General features: G+C 48.1%; 2 protein-coding genes across 2 annotated transcripts in view; one reads left to right on the forward strand and one right to left on the reverse strand.

The window, feature by feature from the left end:
- The window catches only part of LOC116788859 (maestro heat-like repeat-containing protein family member 6), a 946,858-nt gene that overhangs the window by 363,207 nt on the left and 564,469 nt on the right, over positions 1-19,182 (forward strand). The window lies entirely within an intron of this gene.
- Positions 71-14,775, reverse strand: RTRAF (RNA transcription, translation and transport factor). Its single transcript, XM_032692100.1, has 8 exons — positions 14,681-14,775; positions 13,257-13,381; positions 11,839-11,938; positions 9,004-9,090; positions 7,751-7,839; positions 4,697-4,765; positions 1,222-1,270; positions 71-450 (listed from the first exon to the last, which is right to left on the reverse strand). Exons 1-8 carry the CDS (start codon positions 14,739-14,741, stop codon positions 296-298), a joined length of 735 nt encoding a protein of 244 aa, XP_032547991.1. The 5' UTR covers positions 14,742-14,775; the 3' UTR covers positions 71-295.

Below are 19,182 nucleotides of genomic sequence, written 5' to 3' on the forward strand. Positions count from 1 at the left end.
GTGTAACGCTCCCCTCTCGACATGAAGCCAAACACAACTGAAAAAGAGAAAAAGAGGGGAAAAAAAGTCTTATTTGCCAGCTCAGAGCTAACCAGAACAATTTGTCTGTTTTCCCCAATCTCATTTATTTAAAGAAAAAAAAAAAAAAAGACAACTCATTAGAAGTCAGAATTCAATTTCCTGTTTTCTTTCCAAACAGTGAAACAATCCCGTTTCAAGCCGCATGCCGGAGGACGGGGCTGTACGTGGTTCCTACTTGCACTAAGCACACACAGGGCTGAAAGCCTTTATCCCTTCATCTCCCAACTTTCCCCAGTCTGTGGTCAGTCTTGGGATCAGCAATAATGGCCTGGACAGCTACAATGGCTTCGTTAATCTTGGTCTGCAGCTCCCGGAGCTCCTCTATGTGCAGCAGTCGGAGGATCTGGGCAGCCTCGTTGATAACAGCATCTGGGGAGGGGCAGGAAGAGAAACTTTCATTCCATCCAGCATTTTTAGCTCACAGGAAGAACTTAAGAAGAGCTTAACTGGAGTTGGGGGTTGTGGTTTCCAGGCTGGCGATAGGAAACAACTTTCCCTGCTGCTACAGAGGGATGGGGTGTCCTCCAAAAACCTCACCCAGCCCTCAAAAATCCAGGGTTGGGTCAGAGAATCAGAGAATCACAGACTGGTGTGGGTTGGAAGGGACCTTAAGGATCATCTCATTCCAACCCTCTGCCATGGCCAGGGACACCTCCCAGTGGAAAGTTGGTATGAAACATTCCAAGCAGCGATTTAGGTGGCGTGGAGCCAGACTAGTGGAGTCCCAGGTCACCTGGTCATTCCTTATAAATAACCCATCAGGTCACGCCAACTCGAGCTGCCTCCATTAGGTTTTAGGTAAATCAGGCAGCTAAAATCCCTGGAAGCAGCACAGATGTCCTCTGCTGGTAGCAGCAGGATTTACAAGCAGCAGGATGCATTCCTTCCTTCCTTCCGCTGGGAAACGTGGCTGCCATGAAAAGCTGTTATTTTAACATGACTCTGAAACAACATCTTCCCCAGCTCAGATTTAGGCTTTTCTGTTCCAAACCCAAATGCTCAGGAGTGCTCATAAATAACCAGCTGGGAGGGAGGAATTCTTTCCACTCCAGGATTTTTTTTTACTGGACACATCAGCTACATATTTGACAGTAATAGACTCTGTGGCTGTTTAAAAGTCACATTAGGAGAAGTGCTCACCTCCCGTGTCAAATCCAAGAATGTGCTTTTCCAGAGCAACAGGCAGACCCTTGGAAAAGAAAAAAAAAAACGTGTTCAAATGCAGTTAAAAATGTATGTTTGGTAAATAGAAGCAAGTAATGCAGCAGGTAACTCTGGAGGAGAAGACATGAGTTTTGCTTGTGTGTGTTTGATTACACAAGTCTCTGTCCTGAAACACCAAACCCAGAGTTTAATTAAAGAAAAATCTGCCTGGTTAATAATCCCCTGAGTTGTCAAGCAAACCCCATTGGACACACACTGCCTGCATTCAATCCTTAAAAGGCCAACACTAGGACTGGGAGAGAACACCCAATCCAGCAGCATCGCTCCCCAGGCGAACAAAAACCCTGCACAAACTGGGCTTTCTTAGAAACTTCTGCCTTTAAACAGCTGCCAGGTTTTAAGCACTGGATGATTCAAAAGAGCTGCAAAAATGCTCTGTAGTAAGGGTTTCTCGAGCTCACAACTTCCAGCAACATCCCCCAAAGCATTTGCTCAAGTGTTAAGCTCAGGAATAAACTAAACTTTCCATTTTCTAAACACTTGCTCTATTAAAACACTTCAAGGCAGAGTTTATTAGTGGTCATTTACAAGCATTGCTCTGTTTCCTTTACCCTCTCCAGCTGTAGAGGAGCAGTCACGCTAAATAATTACTCACCATGTCTCAAAATGCACTTAAAATTAGATTTAAACATTGCAAATCTCAGAATTTCCTTTTACTGCCTCAGTAATCTTTTTTCAGCATTTGCCAAATGTTTTGCATTTGGCACAACAAAAACATTAAAGCTCAGTACCACCAGTTTCTGCAGCGACGGGGTTGTAAAGCTGCTAAATGGTGAGGATTTCATTTAAAGGCTTTTATACACGTGTAAAAAAAAAGGATCTGAGTTGATCAAAATACACATTAAATACAAATTGGTGACTGCAACTCATTACTTACCCCATTTTTGAAAAGTGGTTCTTTTCCATGGCTTTTATAGGAAAATATATGTATTTTTAAGACTGCAGTCGAACATCTCCACTGACAAAACTGGTGATAAAAATGCCCCTAGTGCCACTTCAGACAGATTCTAGCAATATATCGGACTTCCTACGTGTATTTTTAAAGAAATTAGGTTTATATTTGAGGCTGCAAAGAGCTTCCTGCCACCCTGGTGTGTTTTTTGGTGTTTGTTTTTTTTTTTTTCCAGTCAGTTCTTCGTGGATGAATTCCCCAAGGCCACTGCAGGTTCCTCCAACAGTGAGTGTCACCTTCACCTGGCAGCACAGCATTCCTTACCCTGCCTCCTTCCCACACTCCCTGTGTTTGCTGCTTTTTGGGAGGTGGGAGGTGCCTTTGGAATCCCCCCAACCCACACCACAAGTATAACAAACACATCCTCCTTTGCACAACAGCTTCAAGCACATCAGAGGCTACACAGACCATTTCCAACCTCATTCCCCAAAAATTTAATTTATAAACGCTGCACAAAACACTTGCAATGGGCCTGACCACCATGGACAACTCCCCTGTAGCAGGAAGTATTAAAAATAAAACCAAATTCCCTGGGAGTGGGAGGAAAACAGAGTGTCCAGATTTCACAGTAGGGGGAAAAAAATACCCACTTTGTCGGGCTTTCAAATATATCCCCAGGTATAGATTTTGGGAGCATCCCTAAAGTGATCCTGAAGGGCATCTGCTGTACTTGATCCTACTTGGGATACACTCACCAGGGAAGAAAAACCCAAGATAAAAGGTTGTCAGCATAAATCTGACTCCTGTCAGTATAAATCTGAACTCACTGAATTGCCAGCCATTCAAAGTATAACCTAAAAATTATACCTTGCAATATCTGACCTTGACCACCCAACAAGGTAAATCTCATTTTTATTGGGTACATTTAAACCTCAACCACAGCAGTTTGTTTCCTCAGCAACACCCTCACCCCCATCCTTCAGTCAGAGAACATCTCTCCACCTATTTCACCTTTTCCCACTCTATCCTGATCTCTCCAAGAAGGCAACTGGTGATATTTTGGGTATCAAGCTGTCTGCCATGGGCAGCCACAGCTTTTATTATTTATAACCTGTTTCTGAACACACAAAGTGCCACTGGCCAGTGTTCTGGTCATTAGCAAACCAGTCAAAATCAGCAGCACAGCTCTAATTTTCCTTTTTATCCTGCAACCCTCTGCTTTGAAGATATTTTCTCCATTCCCCTGACACATCACGATGTTGATGATCTCTGCTGGCACAGACAAAGCTGTTTTCCTGCCTCTATCCCCCTGCTTTTTCTCCACCTCCCTTGAAATTCAGCATTCCTAAGGAGGATATGCTCCCAGTAATATTTATCACAGTCAGTGGCATCTCAACCTGAGACCTACTGAATATGAGCAACTCCTTGTTGGGAAAAAAAGTCCCAGTTCCTCAAGGAAAATCCCATCTTGATCCCTGTGTGTCAGCTTTGCAGCTATGAAAACAACAACTAAAAGCTGTTTTTTATTATTATTATAGAACCTAAAATGAAGACAAGTCTCAGCTGCTTTCATATTTTTCTGCTCTTTTAACAGTTTTATGGATATACAAGTCCAAAGCTTTGATTTACTCTTCCAAGGCTTCTGGCAATTACTGCAACTCAGAGCACCTGTGGTTCCCTGTTGGAAAACATCCTCGGCAGTGTGATGATAATAAATAAATCATGGACTGTTGTGAGCAGCTGCCAGGAAAGATGAATGGATTTGGACTCTTTGAACAGATCAAATCACTTTATCAGGGACTCTCGTGCTCATACACCTGATACACCTGCAGGGCAGGTGAGGCCTTTCCCAGCTGTGTCCAAACTCAGTGCCAGCAGCTGCTGTGCCAAATGCCAGAGAGATGATCTGGAGAAGTGGAATGCTGAAGAAATGACAAGCTGAAAAACCCCCTGGAACACCTTCCCAGCAGAGGTTACAAAAGAATTCTGCAAAATCCGAGTTTAAGGGTGGAAGTTTCCTTCACCATCTCTTTTTTTGGGGAAGAGAGGAGGGAGGAGTTGGATGAGCAACATCCCACTCCCCAAACATGAGGTGTATGCACAAAACAAAACACTCCACACAAGGAATGTTTCAACCTGTTTGCACGGCCAATGCTGCTGATTCCAAGGAAAAGGTGGGCCACACATTTCTTCTCATACTACTGGACTGCTGCATGGAACAGTCAGGGTAATCCTTTGGGAAATAGCTAAGGGAAGAGCTATTCCATGATATATCACACAGATATATTTGTATCGAACTGAAACAAGAAGAGCTTTGCCTACCACCCTCCACAATCCTCTGGGTGTGTTGGGACCAGGGTGGTGAGGATAAAGGAAGCTTCCACCACCCTCCTAAAGGAAGGTTGATACAGAACTGGCTTTGCCTGAGAGGACAGACGTTTATCATCATTAATTGATAGGGAATAATTAACCCTGGACAGATGGAATGTGCATACAAACCTCCTTGGACTGACTGGCCTTGGCGATGGCGTCCTGCGTCAAACGCTCCTGAACCAAAATGCGAATTGCCTGGGAAAGACATGGAAAGGAGAGAGGAAATAATTCATGCCTTGGTGCATTTCTCAGTAATTCCAAGGGAAAGGGAGCCAAAATTATAACTCAGCATAACCTCAAACCCAGTTTCGTGACAATTTTTTCTGGAGAACTCTTTCAGACCTCAAACCTTTTCATTTCATTTCACTCCTGGTGTCTCACACGGGTGTGTGAAGCAGCTTAACCAGAACAGACAAGGACATTAATTCCACATGAGTTATTTCAGCCACTCCTGGGCCAGAAACTGCAAAGTACAAGGAACAGCCCAAAAAGCTCATGATTTTTAGCCTGGAGAAAAGGAGGCTCAGGAGGGACCTTCTCACTCCACAACTCCCTGACAGGAGGGTGGAGCCGGCAGGGGGGGGGGGGGTTGGGACCTTCTCTACTGGTAAAAAACCACAAGACAAGAGGAAATAGCCTCAATTTGCACCAGGGGAGGTTAAAATTGGATATTAGGAAAAAATTTCTTCCCCAAAAGGGTTGTCCAGCCCTGGCACAGCTGCCCAGGGCAGTGGTGGAGTCCCCATCCCTGGAGGGATTTCAAAGCCATGTGGATGTGGCACTTGGGGACATGGGTCAGTGGTGGCCTTGGCAGTGCTGGGAGAACAGTTGGACACAATGATTTAAAGGCCTTTTCCAACCTAAACAAGCTGATCACAATCCCAAAGCAGCAGCACCACTTTTCTTTTTCTGTGATCTCACACCTTAAACGCTGCAGCAACGAAGATTCTTCAGGAAGGAAATCCTGCTTCAGGATGGAATTCCTGCTAACAGCACCTCCTAGTAGGTGCTGGACCACCTTCCATATGCAGAGAAACCTGGAGCAAGGCCACCCACCCAGGTTTTAAAAGAGACTGAGAGCAGAGAGGAGTTAATTTTAGACTCAGGAACAAGAACTGCCTCGACTTTGACAATCCTGCTGCTAATCCGTTCTCACTGGCTCCAGCACATGGGATGAAATCCTATCAGAGCCATCAGTTACTGATCCTTTCCAGCTCTAAATGCCTCTAAGAATAACTGCAGGAATACCATGCAGGCAGACTTCCACAGGAAAGAAGAACTGGGTCTGTCAAACACATTCCTCAGACTTTCCCTGATGAGCAGCCAAACGTGGCAGAAGCAGCTTTACCACTTCGTGTTTCTCCCCCAGGATTTCTCCCAGGTTTGGTCATGATTAAAGCTGAGCTGATCCTAGAAAGTTCCCATAAAACACTTCTAGAAATCTTTCTAACTGAAGAGAATAGCCTGGACAGAAGAATGATTTGATGAGGAGTTTACCAGTAAATTCCAGCAGTGAAACCAGACCTTGTGGAAGAGAATTCCGAGTGCCTTTTGCCTTAGAACACGGATATCCAACTGTGTTACCCAGATGCTTCCTGATCAACCTGCCAGATTTAAATTAATAAAATGGGATTCCAAATATCTCTGCTCGCTCTTGGCCAGATGTCTGTGGTGTGCCTGCCCCCTTTGGCTCTCCCTAAGCATCCTCTCCTGAGTGTCCAAGCCTTAACAGGGATCATAAATTCCCTCCATGTGCACTGAAAACCTGCTTATTGTGGTGTAGAATGAAGAGTTTCACTGACACCTTCTAAGATCATCAAGCCAGCACTGCTGTTGTTCGTGTAACATGGATTTTCACTGCAGGGATTTACTCTCACTGTAACTAACAGCAAGAAAATTCAGGCTGGTTTTGTCCAGCAAGCCTAGAAATGTAGGAACAGTGACAGAAATGGAGAAACAGTGACACAATTGTAAATGTATTTATGCAAAAAGCACATTCTATCTCTTCCAGCTGCCAGTAGCAAATTTGATGGACCCAGTAAAGTTTGCCAGCCCTGGACAATCCTGCAAGAAGAGGTGAAGGATCTCCATCTGGAAAAAGCTGAGCTCATGCTGCAGATCCTCAACATCCCCATTCCCAGCGTCTCCTCTCTCTACCTCATATCCCTTTTCACTCATTTTTGTAGGATTTTAGGTTGGTTTTTTTTGGTAGGGGTTTGATGTAAGATCTCCACTGCTCTTTAAAGATTGATGAAGGGTTCAAGGGTTATTTTATCTTCCCCAAAAAGGAGGATACCATACTGGAGAGAACTGAGAAAGAAGGGATGGGATAATTGCAGGCTGAGAATTCCTTAAGAAACCAGGCTACCAGGATAACCCTCTTTCAGTAGACCTGTTACAGACTTACAACACTAAATAAACTTCAATACTCCCAGTGTTTAGCTTCTCCAAAATAAGTTCAGCAAATATCACAACTACTGTCATGAATGGAACTTTAGGGGTTTTTTTCAGTGAAATGCTTTTATTTTGGTGCCAAAGAAAACTCAGCTTATTTCCATATTCATGGCACGATCAAGTAGGAACTCGAGATTGCTACAAGTCTCATAAATAAGAGTATTTAAAAAATACAGTATGGGATCGACCCCAAATCTACTGAGTTCCACCAGTAAGTCCCAAATTTTCCTAAAGGCATAAAAAATATGGTTTAGAAAATTAATTATCCTATTTAGTGAGTTTAAAAGCCATAATTAGTTGTCAAAACTAAACTGACTCCAGTAATGACAAAGAATAAACAGTCCATAGGACCAAGAGAAGGAAGAGGAAACTTTTAACTGTGGGTCTCCCTTGGATGTTTGTTTTAAAACATCCTCTGCATCATCAGCTCCTATATTTTCAAGTTTCTCTGAATTTCTAGCACTGGAATACAACCTTCTCCTTTGAGCATGTTCCTCAAGGAACTCTGCTCCAACTGAACTGTTTACCAAGACAATTATCCCGGCATTAATTTCCAGGCTTTATGTTCTTCCCTGCTTGAAAAGACACAGAGGATAAGGGCTTTTTTTTCCCATTTGAGCCTAAAAATTCATATTTATCAGTAACTCTGCACCTCAAGCTATTAAACACGTACCAGGCACTGGGGAAAAGAAGGAAGAAAGGAGGTGGGAAAAGTGGGAAACTCACCTTGAGCATCACCAAATAATCATCGTGTCGCTGGATCTGAAGCAGATTGGCCAAAGCCATCACTCCAGCCTTGAAATCAGGATTATTCACTGGAAAATAACCATTATCATTAAAAATATATGTTACTTTAACCGATTCCAGAAGATAAAATTGGCTTCCTGACTCCATGGTATTGGATTGCTCTTAGGGATGGGCAAGGGCAATTCATCACCATCCCTGGAAGTGTTCAGAGCACAGGTGGATGTGGCACTTGGGGACATTATTTAGTGGTGAACATGGCAGTGCTGGGTTAATGGTTGGACCTCAAGATCTTAGAGGGCTTTTCCAACCTCAGCAATTCCATGATTCCAAGGCCATGGATACACAGCAGCGAGGAACCACTTAATCTGGCTGCAGAACAATCAGCACTGGGCTTCATAACCAGGTAAAGTCTTTGAAAATAAAGCAAGTTACATGCAGGTGTTTATTTTATATCTACCTACACATAAAAATAAAATATTTATAAATATAACATATAAATACAAATATTCACATCTACTGTACAGATATTTATTTTACACACTTTTATCACAGTAGGGCAGAACTGTGCCTGCTGGGTGAGGGCAGCACCAATTCCCAGCTGCCTTTTTATAGGAGGAGGAATGGGAAAAAACATGGGGGTAATTTTACAGCTATTTTCCACCACTTCCATTTATAGTGAGAAAAAACCCAGAATTATTATGACAGGAACAGTTGAGGAAGACTGAACCAACACATAACACCTGACAGTATGGAAGTAACCAGCGTGCAGTCATGATTCGTGGATTTTTTAAAAATTTTTTAAGGTATTTTGCTATTTCTCCCTCACCCACAATAAGTATTTATGATTTACAGAACTCTCTGCAAAGCTATCAAGGTAAACACCCTTCAGCTGCTTCTTCACTGCCAAGAAGAGCCCTCTCTAATTATTCATATCTGGGCACCTCGTTCTGCTGGGAAAGGTTGTCCTTCTTTTTCCCAACAGCAGAAGCTCACATCCATATGGAATTCACATGGAGCAGTTCCTCTTTAACAGGAGCACAGACACAACTCTAACTCTCAAACCACTGTTCACAGAGAGGCACTTCCAGCAGGTGTAAAATACATGAGCTCTGCACTCCTGAAGCTTTAAACTGGGCTTTAAAAATCTGCATCACGGGATTAAACAACTTCAAAGCTGAAGAACACACAGGCCATGGAACCCATTCCCATCCAGGAGGTTGGTGCACACTCACCATCCAGGTTAATCAGTGGCTCTGCATTTTTGGCTGTGTTGTCAGTGTTTTTAGCACCATCAGGGGTAGAATCCTTATATTTATCAGCTGCAAAATTAAGAGACAAACACGAACACCGTCAGAGCCAGTGACAAAAACAACTAGTTCCAAGTTTAGCACCAAGCTGGAGTTTGCTATACCTGGATTTTCTGGGGTGTTTTAATTATCCAAGAGCCTTCTGAGCTTATAAACTGGTATTTTGGAGCTCCCTACTAATGTTCCCAAAGGCTGAGAACCAGGGTGCAGGTATTTATATCCCATCCTTGTGTTGGGCAGAGCTCACCCCTGCAGGAATTATAATGGAAAACAGCACTTTGGCTGCTATTTTTTTGCCCCCACTAATTACATTTGCATCCCCACTCTCACTACAAGGGGATGAAACTGCTGTGACTGTGGAGATTTGACTCAACTTTTTCATAACCTTGTCCTAGTTCCCAAGGGTTCCAGATCTACTCCCTGTAAAAGAGGGGTCTAAGAATAACTTATTGGAATAAATGCAGTACTAAATATAATGCATTCAATACACTTCAGAGTAAGTTCTCATAAAAGGCAATCCCACAGGGAGAAGGGGATAAATATGTACAATGGGGTTTGCTCTATCCAGAAATTAAATAATAAATGCAATTATGCTACTGCAGCCCCAGGGGAGCTGAAAAGAAACAGAGCATGGGATGAAAACAAGCACATGGACTTGTATTTATTTTGTTTAAAGAAAGAAAAATATACTTTTGACATTGTCTGAACTCGATGAATATTTCACAAAAGCACTGTGAATTTGTCTAGGGGAAGGTGTCCCTGCCCATGGCATTTGATGGCAGCTGGCACACCCAACACCTGGGATGACACTCCCTGCCTGTGGGGTGCCAGGCTTGTGACATCACGGCACGTTTGGCAACACACGGTGGGTGACAAGTGACAACCAGAGCTCAGGCTCCGTGAGCTGGGCCCAGGGGGAGCTGAGCAGAGACCCCCAGCACGATGTTCAGACTCCGTGAGCTGGGCCCAGGCTGAGCTGAGCAGTGATCCCAGCAGGATGCTCCGAGCGGAGCTTCCCCTGCTCCTGACCCTCGGCGTGTCCTGGCTCTTCCCCCGGGACAGCGGCTCTTCCTGCCCTCCCTCCTGGGCCACCCTGGTGTGGGATGTGCCTCCCCCGCTGCTGGAGCAGAAGGGCACTGCCAGGAAGGGCATCACCACCCCACAGGTGGTTTTTTGGAGCACCTCAGCCCTGTGCCTGCTGCTCTTGGGGTATTACCTTGGGCGCCTCCTTGCCAGAAAAGCCAGGAGACCCTGGAGAAAGGTGAGGGAATGGCAGGAGGGTGGTCCGGGAGCCCATGGGGAGAAGGAAGGTCCTCCCCAGCCCTTTGCCAGCCCCAGGAGGCAGAGGTGGGGCTCAGCCACCATGGGGGAAAACAGGACAGGCTGAGCATCCCTGCCCACAGCAGGGGGTTGGAACAAAACGGTCTTTAAGGCACCTTCCAACTCAAACCATTCCATGATTCCGGCACAAGCTGTGCCTGGGGCAGCCCAGCCAGGCTTGAGTCTCTCTCCAGGAGAGGCCAAGCCCATCATCCAGAGTAGTCTCAGCCCCCTGAGGCCCCTCTGCCCTTTCCATCACGGGGCTCCCTGCCCTGTGCCTTCCAGGTGAGACCCTCAGACATCACCTGCCAGGACGGTTCCTGCTGCAAGTCCTACTGGCTGATGCGCCGGCTCAAGGAAGATCCCGAGCTGATGAAGCGCTTCCGGAAGCACCTGAGCAACTGCAGGACATTTGCCATGGACAAAATTCAGGTCAGGAGGAACCTGGCCCGGCTGGAGATGCCCCTGCCCAGGGCAGGGGTTTGGCCTAGAGGGTCTTTACAGGTTCCTTTTAATTTACAGGTTCCTTTCAACCCAAACGCCTCTGTGATCCCTCAGGCAAGAGAACAGGAAAAAGTGGGAAAACTTGGAAGAGGAGATGACAGACATTCCCAGCTCCAGCAAGGTTCTCGGGGAGGTAGAACACTGCAGGGGTCAGAATGAGCTGTGCTGTCCCTGTGCTTTGGGCCACCTCGGACAATAAACGTTTTAGACGCAACTGTGTCCAAGGTAAAAATAGCACGGAATGGATGCTCCAAGGGAGGGTGCATTCCCTACAGAGGGAAGTGACACTGCACAGGGACACTGCAAAGTGCCTCTGAACCAAAGGGAAATCATATCCATGCCAGCTGTTCAGGCTTCTCCAAAGAAAAAGCAGGAAACAAGAAGACCTGCATCAGCAGTTACAAAAACCAGAAAATTGGACCCTCCTGCACTGCCTGTAAACAACATTATTCCAATAATTAGTCCCACAGGATTATGTGAGGCTGCTCTCCCATTCCCAGTTAAACACACCCAAATGCCTGCACAGACCAACATAAAATTTTACTTCCTTAGATAAGATAAAGGGCCTCCAGAAGAGCTAAAGAGACTTTGGACAAGGGCCTGGAGTGACAGGAAAAGGGGGAATGGCTTCCCACTGACACACGGTAGGATGAGATGGGATATTGGGAAGGAATTCTTCCCTGTGAGGGTGGTGAGGCCCTGGCACAGGTTGCCCAAAGAAGCTGTGGCTGCCCCATCCCTGGAAGTGTTCCAGGCCAGGTTGGATGGGGCTTGGAGCAACGTGGGATAGTGGAAGGTGTCCCTGCCCATGGCAGGGGGTAGAACGAGATGGGCTTTAAGGTCTCTTCCAACCCAAACCATTCTGGGATTCCATGAAAATAAAGAGAAACCCCCATTTCCCACCCATTTTGAACCATTAAATCCATTCCCTCATACCATTGTCTCCATACTCCAGCCTAACAGCCAAGCCAAGAAGCCAATCCACTGTTTCTTGTCGTTCCTGTATTTTGAAGGGACAGTTCACATCCTTCATGTACTGAGGAGCAAAGAAGAGAAAACAAACGGATGTTACTGACCTGTGTGAATTAATCTGGAGCACAGAACTGTTGTGGGAACAGTCACTCTCCCACAGGCCTTACAGGTAGAAGACATTAATTAATAAGAAGCATCATCGTGGAATTCCTGCTGTGGCATCTGATCCATCCAAGAGATATTGGAGTGTCCCAATCCACCTCTAACTTTGAGTCTGACTTTTATTAAAAAGGAGGTGCCACTGCTAAATGTTATTTATTGCCAGGCTGCACCCAGAGAAACCAACACACCCTTTCTTTGCTCTCTGCTCATGTTACAGAGCAAGTGGAGCATGGGAAAGGGGAGCAAATGACAGCTAAAGCTTCCCACCTGGAGCGGGAAGGAGGAATGAGGCTGCCTAAGGCTTCCACAATGCTGAAACCAGAGGATTCCCAGGGGCAGCAAAAGTAATTCTCCCTTTTCTAGGGATTGTGTACAACAAGAGAGGACAGAAAGTGGCTGACATTCTGTCTGTACTCTTCTCAACCCAGAACACAGGATTCAGCCCAGGCTGCTGCCAAGGTTCCCAAAGGCCAGGACATTCTGTTGTGTCCCTTTGCTGCCAGTAATTCCAACAACATCTACACTTATCTATAGAATATTGGAATGATTCAGGATCCCCCTGCAAAGCCTGAGCACTGCAACTCCTGGGCAGTGAGCGCAGCAAGTGATTCCAGGGGGAAAAAAAAGTGGGATGAATGGGCTCTGAGCATTACAGAGCAGCACTTTCAGCTCTTTGCTGGGCTGTTTGGAAAGAAAAGGGAAATGGGAAGCAAAAGGAAAAGCTCAACAGCCTTGTGCTGACTCAGAATGTCAGGAGCACAGAGGAGATCACCCATGCACGATGGCTTTGTGCCAGCCATGGAAAGCCATCCATCTGGAACACCACGAGGTGCAGAGCTGTAGCTTTCTTCCACATGCTGGCACAGCCTAATCCACTTTCCTTTTGGTACATGGGAATCATTAATGCAGAAAAGAAGCTGTTTATTTGCAGTCAACCTTCTTTCTGCTTCAAGAGCTGAGTCAAATCAGGTAAAAAAAAAAAAAAAAGGGATCAGGGTGGATACTCCACCTCTTGTACAAAGCTGAGTGCAAACCTTGTATAAAATTCTCCCATCTTAGTAACTCCCCCAGTTTGGCCTCAAGAATACATTTAAATTCCTAGAAATATAACAGTTCACTGACAGGACAAATATTCAGAGGCATTTCTGTTCAACAACTGCAGCAGCTGTTAAACATCATTTACACCAACACTTGAAAGTGTGTTTGGAACAAGGAAACACCTTCTCAAAGGATTTGGGCCAGTCATCACTGTGGATGTTCCTCAAATTCCCTCGGTCTTCAATCTTGTAGTGTCTGATTTTCTGGTCTTCCAGCCAGACAATAAAGTTCCTGAATTCTGTTTCATCTGTTGGGAGAGGGAAACAAAGCAGGAATTAACCAATAGCTTAAAGGCAGAAACAAGACTTTAAATTTTGATCCAATTCATACAAATACTGATGCCCCCGAGTGCTTTTACCATAAAAAAAATAAAGTATATATATATTTCTATCTAACACTAAAATCATGTATTCTCTGACCAACAGCCAACCCTGAGTGGTTTCCATCTTCCAAGTCACTTCAAACTGGCTTATAACTGACTGACTACAATAAAAGGCATCAGCCAACAGGTTGGTTTTGTTGGGAATACCATTATAACTTATCAAGCAAAGAGGAAAAGTGAAAAAATGAGAGAGAAATTCAGTTTCTAGCTCTGTTTTCCAGACAAACAAGACAAAATTCCTCCCCCAAAAAAACCACCACACAGATGTCATGGCTGCAAAGGCATTTTCTTCCTTTACTGTTGACTCAACTCTTCTTGCCTGTTGATTCAAAATCTCGTTATTTGGGAGCTGGAATTCCGTATACAAAGGCTGTGGTCCACACAGGGATATTCAGATTGGATGAAGCAATTGGTCTGTACCTGTGCTACGGTGACAGAACCCATATGTGGACACAGCAGGTCACAGCTCTGGGTGTCACCAGCCCTCCAAAACCTTTTGGCATCGGATGAGCTTTAATCATGGAATTCTGGAATGGTTTGGGCTGGAAAGGACCTTAAAGCCCATCTCGTTCCACCCCCTGCCATGGGCAGGGACACCTTCCACTAGCCCAGGTTGCTCCAAGCCCCATCCAGCCTGGCCTTGGACACTTCCAGGGATCCAGGGGCAGCCACAGCTTCTCTGGGCAACCTGTGCCAGGGCCTCCCCACCCTCACTGTAAAAAAATTTAATTCCTGTTTATAATAAGAAACAGAGACACAGTCACAGCACACGCAAAGGAAACCTTCAAGTAAGACCTTTTAAATTTTCTAAACTGGCAAAACAAACCCTTTAAAGCACAAAAAGAAGAAACGGTTAACCGGGAGGAACTTGGGACACGTAACAAAAAACATGAGAGTACACAGCATCCCAGTAAAGCCACGCGACTTTATTATCATGTTGCAAATATTATCATGCCCTAAATCCTGCGCTGCAGCTCAGCCCTGAGCCCGGGGAGCTGCGATGGGAGCCCAGCAGACCCTTAACTAGCTTACCCTAATTAACAGACTAGAATCATGAAGTGGTTTGGGTGGGAAGGGGCCTTGAAGCCCGTCCCGTGCGCAGGACGGGACCTTCCCAGACCAGGTCTCTCCAAACCCCGTCCCGGCCCCCCTTCAGCCCCTCACCCCTGCAGTTGAACCCGGCGGGGTTGTGGTAGTCGAGCGCCGAGAGCTTGCGGCGGAACATGGTCCCGGTGATGCGGGTGATCCCGATCCCGCCTCCCCCGCTCAGGCCGCGCCGACGTGACGGGCCCGAGCGAAGGAAGCGCCCGCCCCCGGCCTCGCGCTCCGGTCACCCATTGGCCAGCGCGCTGAGCGGCAGCCGCGGAGGCCAATCAGAGCGGCCGAAGGGGCTGCCGGGAGGGGAAGAGGCGCTCACCGCCTTCAGGGACACGGCGGGAAGGGGCGGGGCCAGAGAAGGGGCGGGGCCATAAGGGGGTGGGGCCTGGTGCGATGGGCGGGGTCTGCTTTGATGGGCGGGGTCTGTAAGGGGGAGGGGCTTGTGCCCGCCGCAGTGCGAATTGGGAGTGTGCGCTGGGCTGTACTGGGAATGCCGGGTACCTGTACTGGGAGTGCTGGGGAGCTGTACTGAGAGTGCTGGGAGCATTGGGGAGCTGTACTGGGAGTGCTGGGGAGCTGTACTGAGAACACTGGGAGCACTGGGGAGCCGTACTGGGAGTGCTGGGGAACCGTACTGGGAGTGCTGGGGAACCGTACTGGGAGTGCTGGGGAGCTGTACTGGGAGTGCTGGGAGCATTGGGGAGCTGTACTGGGAGTGCTGGGGAGCTGTACTGGGAACACTGGGAGCACTGGGGAGCCGTACGGGGAGTGCTGGGGAGCTGTACTGGGAGCTCTGGGAGAGCTGGGAGCACTGGGGAGCCGTACTGGGAGTAGTATGGAGCTGTACTGGAGGTGCTGGGGAACTGTACTGGGAGCGCTGGGAACATTGGGGAGCTGTACTGGGAGTGCTGGGGAGCTGTACTGGGAAGCTGTACCGGGGATCACTGGGAAGCTGTACCGGGGATCACTGGGAAGCTGTACTGGGGATCACTGGGGAGCACTGAGCTGTACTGAGAGCACTGGGGAGCAGTGTGCTGTACTGGGGAGCTGTGCTGGGAGCACTGGGGAGCAGTGTGCTGTACTGGGGAGCTGTACTGGGCAGCACTGGGAGCGTTGTGCTGTACCAGTGCACTGGGGAGGAGCTGTGTGTTTTACTGGGCAGCACTGGGGAGCAGTGAGCTGTACTGGGAAGAACTGGGAAGCACCGAGCTGTACTGAGGAGCACTGGGGAGTAGTGAGCTGTACTGGGACTATGGAGCACTGGGCAGCACTGGGCAGCTGGCAGGGGAAGGATGCCAGTTTAAGGGGCTTTTTTGGGTGCTTTTCCCTGGAGAAGGTGATGAGCTGCGGTTTGGAGTGAGCCCACCCCCGTCCTCCCCCCCCCTCTTCCAGGCTGGGGTGGCACTTTGCAGACGTGGTGCTGACGGTGTGAGGAGCCAATGCAATATTCATCCTGACATTTCCCTCCGTGCCAGCCCTTCCCAGCGCTCCAGCTGGCAGCCCCCGGCTGCGGTGCCGCGATGGCAGGGTGGCACAGGGATGAGCCAACCCCCTTCCGTGGAACTCCCAAGCCCTGGGGGAACCTGGGGGGGCTTCTGCCTCCCTTTCCCTTTAGCATCATTCCTCTTTCATCTGCTGTTTCTCCTCCAGCTTGTTCCTGGAGCGGTTTAAGGAGGGCAGGGGCTCCCTGTCATCGCTTCCTCCTTCAGCTTTCATGGAATCATGGAATCACGGAATGGTTTGGGTTGGAAGAGACCTTAAAGCCCATCTCATTCCACCCCCTGCCATGGGCCGGGACACCTCCCATGCTCCAAGCCCCATCCAACCTGGCCTTGAACACTTCCAGGGATGGGGTGGCCACAGCTTCTCTGGGCAACCTGTGCCAGGGCCTCCCCACCCTCACAGGGAAGAATTCCATAAATCCCACCTAAATTTCCCCTCTTTCAGTTTGAACCCATTACTCCTTGTCCTGTCACTGCAGTTCCTGATGGAAGGTCCCTCTCTGACCTCACACCTGGAGCCCACGAGGGCTTCAGTGTGTCACCAACACATGTGTAAGAGGTGACATGGAAGTGACAGTAAAGGCACAAAGACTCCAGCGTGGATAAAAGGAGCTTGGGACTGTCCCCAGGGTGCCCTCAGCCACACCAGTGTCACACACTGTCTACCCCAGCAAGGAGGACCAGGGATGGATGCAGTGAAATGTCCACTCTCCACCCTTCCTCCGCCTTTCCTGCCTTCATCACCCTCCGAACAGCCCTTCCCCTTCCTACCTCATCCTGTTTCACCCTGGATTTGGGGATCATCCCCTTCCCTGGTGGGTCCAACCCTTCCTGCAGCAACACCCAGGGCAAATCCATGCCCAGCAGCTGCAGTGCTTCTCCTCTCCCCACTCCACGCTGCAGAGCTAACGAATGCAATTAGTGCAAATGGGTTTATTCTCATTAGGGACCCGCCCAGGGCCTGATGCCATGTGGGGATGGGCAGCAGTGAGGAGTGCATGGAGCAGCATCCCGCCCACGCTCTCCCTGGATGCTCCACACCTCCTCCAGCTCAGCAGATGCTGCTGCTCCGGAGTGAGGATGGAACAGGGCGAGCATTGGAGATGGAGGGGAGCCAGCGAGGTGTGAAGCAGCTGAGCTGCCTGGCTTGGCACAGCGAGCAGGAGACAGTTGGCTTGTTCCTTCACAGTGACACCATTTCCCTTTCAAGCTGTTCTGATGGACACAGAGAAGGATGAGAGGCTGAGAGTTGAGCCCTGGCAGCGCAGGAGAGAGGGGGGACACTTCCAGCATCTCGAGGTTGGGCAATGTCTTGCTACTCGCTGACATGTTCGGAATGTGCATGGAAAACTGGAATCCGTGCTGGGCTCAGTGCTGGTGGGTTTCATTGCAAAACCCATCCTACCAGGGATGGGCTGAGGCCAAGCAGCCTCAAACTGGGTCTGGCTGCTTTGCTGGGAAATCATCTGCTCATGAGAGTCCTGTGAAACAGGAGTGGAAGCGCAGGGTGTGGTAAATTTGGTAGGAGCAGAGTATCTTCGCTCCTGTGATCAGGAGGTGTTTTGGCAGTGGAACGAGTAAGAATTATGGGATCGTAGAATCCTGGAATGGTTTGGGTTGGAAGGGACCTTAAAGGTCTTCCAGTTCCACCCCCCTGCCATGGGCAGGGCCACCTTCCACTATCCCAGGTTGTTCCAAGCCCCGTCCAACCTGGCCTGGAACACTTCCAGGTTTGGGGCAGCCACAGCTTCTGTGGGCAACCTGTGCCAGGGCCTCATCACTCCCACAGGGAAGAATTTCTCGCCTGTATCCCATCTCACCCTGCCCACTGTTTGTGTGAAGCCATTCCCCCTTGTCCTGTCACTCCATGCCCTTGTCCAAATTACTGGGGAAAGCCTGTACTGACTGCCAGGGATGGGAGAAAAAGGAAAGAGAGGGGAGAAGGGACGGACAACAAAGTTAGAAATTTTAGGTAGCTCTCAGTTTCTGAGGAAGGAGCAATGTCCCTCCCTGAAGGAGCCTGTTCTTCCCTGAGCTGGCTCATCCTCTGGGAACAGAAAGCTGTGTCTGGGAAGGGGCTGAAACCCCAAGAGGCTTCATTTTCCCTCGCAGACAGGCACCAAAACTCCTGTCAGGGAGACGCCCCCCTCCAAACCCAATGGAAACAGGATCCAGCCCCAGCCAGGATGGGAACCCACCTCCCCAGGGGTCGACACACACAGAGGATCATCTCCAAAGGCTTGAAACAAATCCAAAAGTTTATTTCCAACGAGTACACAGACCACGTGGGATGGGGGATGCGCTACATCACGACGCCGACCTCCCCGCCCCGGCTTCCTCTCCCAACCACCCCTTCCCCAAAAACCTGGCAGTGGCAGGTTGGCACCCAAGGATTGGATTTCCCCCGCCACCAGCAACCTTGGCAGACAAAAAAAAAAAAGTCCTTTTCCAGTACTCCAGATATATTTTTCTTTAAAAGCCTGGGGGTTGAATGTCATTTGATACCACGCTGGAAATACAGCATCGGGATGGAGGGATGGCTGGTATTTTCGTTGAGGAGGGAAAATGATCTTGGCAGGCGATCTCTACTTGGCTAACAAAGGCATATCTGTGTAAATATAAATACTGGGGTGAAATGCCTGGCAGCACACCAATGTCAACACCTCTACCAACATAAAATAAAGCCCAGTAACATAAAACACCTTCAATGAGTAGTTTGGGTTAATTCAAAATTCCCTCCCCCCCCCCCCGCCCCGCTCCCCATATTCTTCATGCAGGTTTATTCCACCGTTCAGTTATTAAGAATTCAAGTTGTAAAATACGCAAGTCATTAAAAAAATTATTACAAACCACTTTATGACAGTGTTTGAGAAGGGTTGGGGGTGGGAGCCCCGGGTCAGGCCGGCTGCGCTTCACTCTCTGTGACGGTAAATCAGCGTTAAAAAGAAAAGACAAAAACCCAGGATGGGGTATTTACATGTCTTGGTAACACCAAGAGTGAAACCAGCTGCAGAGCAAACGGCTTCATCCATCCTTCATCCTAAAGCTACACAAGCTGTAGTAAAA

This window comes from Chiroxiphia lanceolata, chromosome 6, assembly GCF_009829145.1.
Source record: "Chiroxiphia lanceolata isolate bChiLan1 chromosome 6, bChiLan1.pri, whole genome shotgun sequence".
In the NCBI taxonomy this organism is placed as follows: domain Eukaryota; kingdom Metazoa; phylum Chordata; class Aves; order Passeriformes; family Pipridae; genus Chiroxiphia; species Chiroxiphia lanceolata.

Coding starts and splice junctions, on each gene's coding strand:
- RTRAF (XM_032692100.1), bottom strand. CDS start 14,741: ATGTTCCGCCGCAAGCTCTCGGCGCTCGACTACCACAACCCCGCCGGG. Junction 9,091..11,838: donor GCTGGAGTATGGAGACAATG/GTATGAGGGAAT, acceptor TTAATTTTGCAG/CTGATAAATATAAGGATTCT. Junction 451..1,221: donor TCTTGGATTTGACACGGGAG/GTGAGCACTTCT, acceptor GCCCCTCCCCAG/ATGCTGTTATCAACGAGGCT.